The sequence below is a fragment of the Sphaerodactylus townsendi genome, linkage group LG12, assembly GCF_021028975.2.
Source record: "Sphaerodactylus townsendi isolate TG3544 linkage group LG12, MPM_Stown_v2.3, whole genome shotgun sequence".
NCBI classification, from domain to species: Eukaryota; Metazoa; Chordata; class Lepidosauria; order Squamata; family Sphaerodactylidae; genus Sphaerodactylus; species Sphaerodactylus townsendi.
In genome coordinates this window covers 55329844-55339827 of record NC_059436.1, presented here as the reverse complement: position 1 = coordinate 55339827, position 9984 = coordinate 55329844, and the positions used below count along the sequence as shown (strand labels likewise).

Below are 9984 nucleotides of genomic sequence, written 5' to 3'. Positions count from 1 at the left end.
TGAATTACACCATACAAGTGCAGGTTTCAAATAATCTGTTGATTGCCTCTCAGAGAATCAGTCCATGTTCAGTTTAGGACAGCTGCCCATTGACCACTGGACCTCAAAAAAGCCAAACCAAAACCCTTTGGAAGACCGTTCCACAGAAGGAGGGCAGAAATAGAAAAAAGCCCAGGAAAAACAGGAGCAGCCCCACTGCTGTACGGACCACCCCAGTAGACAGATCGATACCAGAAGCGGTGGCCCATCAGATTCATTGGCCCAGGTCATGAGAGGTTTGAAAGGGTCAAGACCAAGACCCAAACAGCAGCCCAGAGTCCCCCATTCATGCTCCCTGTTTGCTCCACACTGACTCACAGCTGGCCAGTGAACAGTGTGACTGTGGGGAGTTTTTTTAAAAAGAATATCACAAATGAGCAAAACAAAAAAGCACCACCTGCGAAGGCACTCATCACAATGACTCCTCTGCTCGCACTGAGGCCGCTCAGACAAGGCCCCCGGCGTTGGCACACACAATGGGATCCCAGGCTCTGGAATGTGGGGAGAGAAGCCCACGGAGGAGCTGGGGAGAGGCAGAGATAATGAGGGGTCTTATTTAAAGAAGGGGGGACACAACCGCCTCGTTTGCAGCCCACAGACACCCAAAGCAGCGGATTCCGGTGGAGCAAAGTAAGTAGCGGGGAGACTTTGCCTTAGTTTTCTGCAGAGAGAACAGAGGCTGTGTTGGTGTGACTATGTACGTTCATTCTTCTCTTGTGCAAAGGAATCCCATCTCCCTTACTACTGGACCACCTCAATCTATCTCAAGTGGGGGGGGGTCTGGGCTGGAGGTTGCTAAGAAAGGAGGGGGCCAAGGGTCCGCTGTTCCACCCGGCACACCATTTTGCCTCACCTAAACACTCTTTTTAAAAAATCAAAGCAGGATTTTCATGTTGGGCTAATTTCCTTTGATGAGCAGGCGTATTTTAATGAAGGGGGTGATCTTTTAATTGAATGCTTTTGCCTGAAATTTGTCAGTTTCTTTTTAAGATGTTCAGTGACTGTTTTTTGATTCTCTGTTGGGGTTTGCTAATGCTGGGTGTTAATTTAACATTGCGTTTCGTTGTGTTATTTTGCAAGCTATCTCATGAAGGCTCCCCAGGACAGGCAGCATTTTAAAAAATCTGAATAAATAGACACATTTCCAACTTACCGGGAGGATTCCCTTTACATCATACAAGGGCTTCAAGGACAATCTGAGAGCCAACTTGGCCAGTTTGGGCTGAATCCTTTCTAGCTAAGCCGCGGTTCTCAACCTGTGGGTCGGGACGCCTTTGGGGGTCGAAGGACCCTTTCACAGGGGTCGCCTAAGACTCTCTGCATCAGTGTTCTCCATCTGTAAAATGGATACATGTTAGGGTTGGGGGTCACCACAACATGAGGAACTGTATTAAAGGGTTGCGGCATTAGGAAGGTTGAGAACCACTGCTTGAAAGGTTCCCCCTGCAAGTTGGAGAGCAGCAATAATCAGGTCCCACCCCAAGGTAAATCCCCCCCCCTTTTTGCCATCAAGCTGCTTGTGATTTTGGCAATCCCATAGGGCAGTGATGGCGAACCTTTTCGAGACCGAGTGCCCAAATTGCAACCCAAAACCCACTTATTTATCACAAAGTGCCAACACGGCAATTGAACCTGAATACTGAGGTTTCAGTTTAGACAAAACGGTTGGCTCCAAGGCGTGCATTACTCAGGAGTAAGCTTGGTGGTAGTCAGTGGCTTTGTTTTGAAGCAACCGTGCAACTCTTCCAACCGGTGAATCACGACCCTAGGAGGGTTTACTCAGAAGCAAGCCCCATTGCCAGCAACCAAGCTTACTCCCAGGTAAAAGATTGAGCTTTAGTTCTTTGCGTGAAAATCAGTGGGGTTTAACAGCGCTTAACAGGGTTACCTACGCTGCTTCCCCAAAACTAGGTCTTAGGTTTAATGCTAATAATCGAGCCCAGCGGCCCAGGCCAGCCTAGATGTGTGTGCATGGGGGGGGGGGCGATTTCCCCCCACATGACAAACTCTGTTTGTGCGTGCCCACAGAGAGAGCTCTGAGTGCTGCTGCCACAGGGTTTCCAAAGCAGCAGATATGGCCACTGCTTGCCTGTAACTCCCTTCGAGGTCTCCCATCCAAGACCCAGCCAGGGCTGTCCCTGCTTCGCTTCCCAGGGGGCTGTTCAGGTCATCAGGCCAACCCCCTCCCTCCTCCTGTTAAATATGCAGAGCACAAGGACCGATTTCACTAATGTAACTGTCAAACAATTGTGCCGTCACTTCCAGATTAGAGTCCAACCCCCCCCCCCCAAATTGCATCTACAGAAATACACTGGAAAATGGATTAATCCAATAAGGCCCCCACCAAATCATTTACACATCCTAGGCAGCCCCCCCCCCCCCCGGCACCCGGATTTGGCTAATTGACTAGTTGTTGGACCAGCTGTCTAAAGTGTTGCAGCTGCAGGGTGGGTGGGGCGGGGCCAGAGCTCCCGCTTGCCATGTGGGGCGTGAATGTCCCTGGGTCTACCCCCGGCTGCCGTCTCCAAGCACCAGGGGAAAGTCCAGACTGTTCAGCACAGACAGGCTGGGCTAGGCTAGTTGGCAACCAAGTTGGCAGATGGAAATTTCAGTACATCCATTTACATTATTATTTAATTTTATTTAGTGTCACAGCTGCCAGATCTTTAGCTGGTTGTTGGCCTTTCATTACAATCTGAGCCTCACCCAGAGGCCTCGGACGTTGCAATGTATTGGTCTGGTATTCGTGGGGATCCCAGCAGGGCTGTGGCCTGGGCATCAGCCTCCGGTTCAAGTATCTCAGGCGGCAGCGGGTGGGAAGGGCCATTTCTCCACCCTGGGTTTTAGAGCAAAAGAACACAGTCCCCAGACCCTGCTGTGGCCCCTGCAGCCAAACAGCAGCTGGGGGGTGGCTTTTAAAATCAACAGAGAGCCCAAATGAGCTCAGAGCTCCACTGCAGGTGGAGGAAGGGCTCCCCATGCCCCCTTCAGCCGATTCCCTACATGGAAACAGTGCTTCAGAGGGACGCGTATTTTCCATTTTTTGCCGCTTCACATGGAGACTTTTGCGTATGTGGAGCAGAAAAAAAGCAGAAATAACTCCCCCGGGCACTGTTTCCACAGGAGAAAACAGCTGGGTGGCAAGGCAAAAGCCCTTTTGCCCTGTCGCCCCCTCCCCCCCTCCCACCCACCCCCAGCAGCATCCCAAGGCCATTTGGCTTCTCCTTTATTTATTAGAAGCCATTCCCCAGCTGCTATGTGGTTGTGGAGATCACACATTGGATCTGGGGAACCTCGACCCAACTCTTGAAAACCCCAAAGTGTAGTTTGGCCCTTTAAGGACTGCTGCCAATCTCGGCAGAGCCCCTCAGGGGAGACAGAGCCAGTAAGCGTTGTACGTTTCCGCAGGATTGTCTGAGACTGAAATGGCGCCTCCTGCGGCCCTCTTGCCCTTCTGTCTTTTAATAACATGGACCAAGTTCTTTGAAGTGCCAAGTCTGGGGTGTCTTCAGGAAGGGCTGATCAGAACACACGTCCAGGTGCTCTTGTGCTGTGCCGCCCTCAAGGGCTGGCTGGTTGTTCCTGCTCCTCCTGGGGCAGAGGAGACGACCGCCTGTTCATTAAATGCAAAGGCCAAGAGAAATAATGGACGGGAGCAGCTTCTTCTCGTTCTTTCGGGCTAATATACGAAAGAGCACAGCGACTCGTGGTGACCCTGACCGTCAGCAGTTCCAGAAAGAGATAAGCAGAGGTAGTGTGCCATGGCCTTCTTCTACGCAGACACCCTGGTCTCCCTTGGCGGCCTCCCCTCGAGCACTGGCCACAGCCAGCCCCTGCTCAGCTCCCAGCCCTGATGAGTTTGGACCAAGTGGGGCCTATTCAGACTGATAAAATATGAAGAGTAGAAGGCTAAGACGAGGACCATCAGGATTTTTATAGGGAAGACCACTGACCCAAGTGGCAGTTTCAAGGTTAATGGTTTTATGGGAAGACAAGCATGAGAAGGTCATGAGCTACTTCACAGGATGCATGGAATGGCCCCAGAGCTGGGCAGCAGTGTTTGACTGAAGACTTCGAGAGTGAAAACTGTCTTTTCCTTACTGCAAGAGTGAAATTCCTGGGCAAACGTTTTACCAACCCTTGATCCAAGTTGGGTAAAGTCACCCTGTCTAACATGGAAACCGGCAATAGCTGCAGGGCACGTCCACAGCATTAGTGGATTCCTCTGAACTCTGAGTAAAGCCGAGTAAGTGATGCGGCAGCCAAGAAAGGCAGTGCAATTCTGGGCTGTATCAATAGGACTATAGTGTATAGATCGAGGAATGTAATTGTACCTCTCTATTCTGCATTGGTCAGACTTCACCTGGATTATTGTGTACAGTTCTGGGCACCGCAATTCAAGAAGGATATTGACAAGCTGGAATGGAGGAGGGCAGCAAGAATGGTCAAAGGTCTGAATTCCATGCCCTATGAGGTGCTGCTTAGGGAGCTGGATATGTTTAATTTGGAGAAGAAAAGGTTAAGGGGTGACATGTTTAAATATTTGAAGGGATAAACACAACTAAGAGGGGGGATGAGAAGGGCAAGGTCCCCACATCCTGGGCAGGGGGCAGGAGAAATGGCCGGATCACACAGCGGATGGACATAACAGGGCTGTTGGACAGTGGAATACACTGCAGGGGGGGTGTCCATTTCTGGAGGTTTTTAAATAGGGGCTGGACGGCCATCTGTGCTTTGATGGTGTCTTCCTGCATGGCCGGGGGTTGGACTTGAGGGCCCCGGTGGTCTCTTCCAGTTCTATGATTCTACATTAACTGTTATATTAGCAAACAAGTGAGGCACAGTCAACCAGGAGCAAACGGGATCCGAGGGCGCCCTCATGGCTGGCACGGGGCACAAAGCACCGCTTGAAATGATTGTTAGAAAATGCTGTGAAGGCGAAGTCTGCAGCATGGCAGAGCCGCCATTCTTGCTGCCCCACCACACCCCATTAAATGCCCAAATGGCTGGACCCGTGAGCCATTTGCAGTGCTCTCTGCAGGCACATTCACAGTTTTTTCTTGTAGAAAGAAGACTTTACACTTTTAAATTCCATCAACATACCAAATAGTGCCATTTTTTCCTAAGTTATAAATCATGTATTGTAGGATGTTAATGCATTAAAATGTTTGGGATCAATAAGGAAGTTAATAGTGCTCTGTTTTACTTTTTCTCTCTGCTTAACTTCTTCACTCTGATGAGGCCTTAGCGTGCTTCCGTCCCTCCAGAATAGGAATCATGTGAATTTGCTCATTTTCCCGAAGTGTATCCAGAGTGCAGATTTTGATTTATTTGGGAGCAGAATTCTTTTGAGACGTACAGAGCAGCCTGCTTGCAGCCAGTCTGGTGATTCACTTTCTCGTGGGAAAGTGCAGAGAATCATGGCCATGAGGGATTCTCTGGAGTGACTGATGAACGGGTGATGTTTGTTTGATCTCTGCTCTCCAGATGAACCCTCCCTGCTCTTTCTGCCTTCTGCTGCTGCTGAGCCTCGGGGCCTGCTTCCCTCCAGACGGTGGGCTCCAGACGTCCAGGAGATTTGCGGAGAAAGGGCTTGCAGGAACAGAAGAGCAACCTGGTCTCAGGGTTGCTGACTCCCCAAAGTGGAAGCGTTCGGCTGAAGACCTCCGTTCCCTCTTCAGCATCGCTAAGGAGCTCCAAAGCTTCGGCAAGGAAAAAGCTGGCATCCAGTTCCGGTTCGGAAGAGACAGAGAAGGCGAGAACGAAGCCGTCAATTACCTGCCAGAGAAAGATGGCGTGAAATGGGGGGATACTTTAGGGAGTCTTGCGGAAGAGCTAAATGGCTACAACCGAAAGAAAGGTGGATTTAGCTTCCGCTTTGGGAGGAGAGCGACACAGTTCTGAAGGCTTTTCCCTGCTGGAACTGAAGTCACCCCTCTGTCATTCTCTGTGCTGCAGCTCCCCATGAAGATCAGCAGTCTGCCCCCCCACACACACACACACACCCCTGCCCTTTGGCCAGCTGCTTCCAACCAACCCCATAGCTTTGCCTGCCTTCCTCATTTTCCAAGGAAGGAAGCTGACTGACTAGTGTCCCACAGAGAGCCAGTGTGGCGTAGTGGTTAAGAGCAGGTGCACTCTAATCTGGAGAACTGCTCTGCCACTTGAGCTGTGGAGGCTTATCTGGGGAACCAGATTAGCTTGTGCACTCCAACACATGCCAGCTGGATGAGTAACAGTTCTTCGGAGCTCTCTGTGCCCCACCTACCTCACAGGGTGTTTGTTGTGGGTGGGGGGGGAGGAGTTTGTCAGCCCCTTTGAGTCTCCTTGCAGGAGAGAAAGGGGGGATATAAATCCAACTCTTCTTCTTCTTCTCTCCAGCACATGTGGTGGGTATGCCAAGGCCATTCTTGACCACAGAGGAAACTCTAAGTGCATTCCTGGTTCTGCACCTCAGCCTGTGCTAGAGCTGGCCGCCCAGCAGAGTCCTCACATCCCTCCGTGATTCACAGGTCTTCCTCAGCAGGGAATTTGATTTAAAGAAGTTCCCCTGAAGGCAGAAAGTTCAGAAGCCATCTCCTTAGGAAAACGGGTGTGTGTGCCGAACGCAACAAGCGCGTGCCTTTAACAGCTGGATAGAAAAGATAATTTTAGTGTGTCTACTTTGCTCTGCTCCAGCACAGGGAGAGATAGAAATAGATTAAATTTCTTTACCTGCAACTCTTCCATGGTGTGGAAATTCAGTCCTTTTTTTGTCCCTGAGTACAAAGAATGGTGGGGGGTCTTATTAAACACTTTGATCACCCAGGTCACAAACCCTTTTCTGCTGAATGCCTGCATATGAAATCTTTTTAAAAAGCCATCCTGGCACACAAACCCATAAAGCTGCTGGAGCTGCCCATTGGTCTCCCCAGCTCAGAACTGCCTGCTGGGTCGGGGGGGAGGGGGGGGTCTCCAGAGCCAGGCCCTTCCAATCATTTGCTCCCATAGTTGTTTGAAAAGCAGGTGGCAATTTGGAACAAATCTGGAACCTTCCGGGCATCTGAGCTAAAGCCGGTGCTGGCAAAGTACAAAACGCTCTCCACATTTTAGAAATAGCCCACATTTAAATTAAATTATCAGGCAGTTTGTGCCAGGCAGGGCCAGCTGGAAAAGTACATTCAGGCAGTGGAATCACATGTCCCTGGGTGCATGCCAGCTGGTCATGTGGGGGGCGGAGAATCGGCCCACACCCCTCCTGTTCCCCTTGCCCTGCCCTAACCCTAACCCTTCGGCCGGCAGAGCCTCCGCTACCCAAAGGAGTAGCCTGGCTGGGCGGAGAGGCATCCAGCAGCAGCCCAGCCAGGTAAATGGGGCGGGGGAGGGGTGCCCAGAGCAGGTTTTGCCCTGGGTGCCATCCCCCCCCCCATGCCTCTGCATTCATGAGTCCACTCCTGTCCTGCTACCAGACACCCCACCTTGAACAGGGGACCTTCTGAATACAAAGTTGTGGCTTACCTCTTCAATCTTCCCCATTTCCCCCGTCTCTTTCCTGGGCTCTCTGGTTCATTCTCTTCCTTGCACAGACTCTCTCCTCGAAGTCTGAGTGTTCAGACGATCCTCTGCACCCTCCCAGTTGCCTCTGAGGGAGTTCGGGGGCTCTGCAGATGTTCAGCAAATGCTCCTACAAGGAGAAGGTCAGGGATGGAGGGCCAGCACCCCTGAAAGACAGCGGGCATTCTGCTGCCGGCACACACGGAACGTTGAGTCACATTCTTCATTGGTGGGGGGGGGGCGGGGGGGCAGCAAGAAGGACCGAGAGATCTGGTTAGAAACCTTTGAGAAGCCAGAGTGTTCCCCAGACCATGCCCCCAAATCCTCTTCACATGCACAAGAGCTCCTCTGCAAAGAGAGAGAGGGGGTGGTGGTGGTGGTGGATGTTCCTTGGCAGAAAGAAATAAGTTGCCTACTGCAGACCTAAAGAGTCGAGCCCTTCCTTTTCTTCGGTGGGGGGAGGGGGTCCAAGGGAAGGGTCCTGTCAGTTTCTGCACCAAAATGTCAGCCAGGGGCAGCGGCTCCACAGAACAGGGACCAAGGAAGCACCTCCAGTTGCACGGCTACAGAATAATGCCGGCCATGTCCGAGGCCTCCGAACGGCCTGCTTTCGCTAAAGAGCTGTCAATCTGCCTTCCCCAGTGCAAATGGGGAGGGGGCCATTTCTGAGCACCGACCTGTCCTCATGTCACTCTGAGATGGGGCCAAAGGCAGAGAGAGAGAGAGAGAGAGAGTGGGCGAGTGGGCGAAGGCCACCCCGTCCTCCATTCAGAGTGGAAGGTGGGTGGACGGGACTGCTAAGAACCACTAATCAAAACACTGCCGGTCTCTGTAGGGGACTGCCTGCAGCTGACATCCAGAATGATGGGCTTGGGCCAGAGAAATGGGTCCCGCCGGGCTCAAGCGCGCCACCCCAGAAGGTTCTGGAAGGTCTCTCTGTCCCGTTAATGCTGACGGGTCTCCAGCAACACACTTTGCCTGACACTGACAAGACCGGGAAATAACATCTTTTTGGAGCTCAGTGGGAAAGGGGGGGGGGGGCACAGTCTCAGCAAGATGTGAAGGCCGTTGTTTGAAAGCTGTTCAGAAGGTAGAATTAGCAGCCTTTAAAGATTTAACTGCAAGAAGAAAGACAGGAAAGGAAGGACAGGGCAGGGCAGCCCGGCCGTGTGTTCGAGGCACGTGGACCGCAGCTCCCACCTGAAGCATGACGACTGCGAATCAACACTGATGATCCACCTGCCAGGCATTTTCAACCACCCCCAAGGTCAAGGGTGTGGTCTGGAGCTCTCTGAGAATTACAGCTGCTGACCAGATGACAGAGACCGGCTCCCCTGGAGAACATGGCAGCAAGGAGAATGGACGTCACATCCCTGCTAAGCTATCCCCCCTGCAGCTCTGCCCCGAAACCTCCAGTGATTTACCAACTAGCAGCTGACAATCCTGCTCCCATCTTGCTTTTAAGGTCTTGTGCCTTTAAAATGCTCATTTCACAATTGACAGTCACCATTCCGCACTTAGGACAAGCAAGTTCCACTCCAGAAAGAAATGTGAGTGATAATAATTCAAGACGGTGACAATGGATGTATTGGGGGGAGGGGGAGAAACTATTCCCACCCGTCTCCCACACACAAAACTACTGGTCATCTTCCTAAATGGCACCACTTAGAAAAGGGCCCTGGCAGATCGCAAGTGAAGCTGAGACCGTTGGGAGTTTGCCGCCCAGAGAAGCAGCTGATGAAAAGGGCCAAAGTACATGTTTATCAGGAACTACATTTAGGACAGGAAGGAGGGAGAGACGGCCGGCTGCTATCTCGCCAGCTAGGAAGGGTCTCTTTTCTAACTTTTGAGAAGAAGCAGGATATTAGACTTGGGAGTATCAGTCTAAGGACAGACAAGAGGTGGCACAAAAGGACTGAGAGGTCACCAGGGGAAAATGGCGCCCGGGGCAATACCTGCTCCAGGCACACATGGACACACCCACGCCCCCACTTACCTTAGCCACTGCTGGCAGTCCCAGGCAGAGGAGCCTGCCGCGAGCCCACAGCACGTCCCTTGGCCTGGCCCCGCCAGGCTGCGAGGGTGGGGGGCATTGGGTGATTTTGCGTCCCCCACTGACTAAATGGCTGGTGCCTGGGGGCGTGTGACCCCACATGTCCCTGTAGCCAGTACGCCCCTGGGGAGGTGGGGTCCACTACTTAACAGGCCTCTCTAGCTGACCACTTGCCTGTTCCCTTCTGTGTCTTCTTCTCAGCGCCTTTGCACATTAGACATGGCTACATCCAACAGAAACTAGGTGCCCAGAGAGGCCCCCCTGGTCCCATAAAACCCAAGACCGAATAAGCACCCCGACCGCCCCCACCCACAGCTTAAAGAATCCTGATTTCCCGCAAGCTCAGCGCACCTTCGGAT

The 9984-nt window shown here is 52.1% G+C and overlaps 1 protein-coding gene across 1 annotated transcript; it reads left to right on the top strand.

The window, feature by feature from the left end:
- The first annotated feature begins 468 nt into the window (after positions 1-468).
- On the top strand, positions 469-6261 carry LOC125442010 (pyroglutamylated RFamide peptide). Its single transcript, XM_048513100.1, has 2 exons — positions 469-669; positions 5527-6261. Exon 2 carries the CDS (start codon positions 5527-5529, stop codon positions 5941-5943), a length of 417 nt encoding a protein of 138 aa, XP_048369057.1. The 5' UTR covers positions 469-669; the 3' UTR covers positions 5944-6261.
- Positions 6262-9984: the final 3723 nt, after the last annotated feature.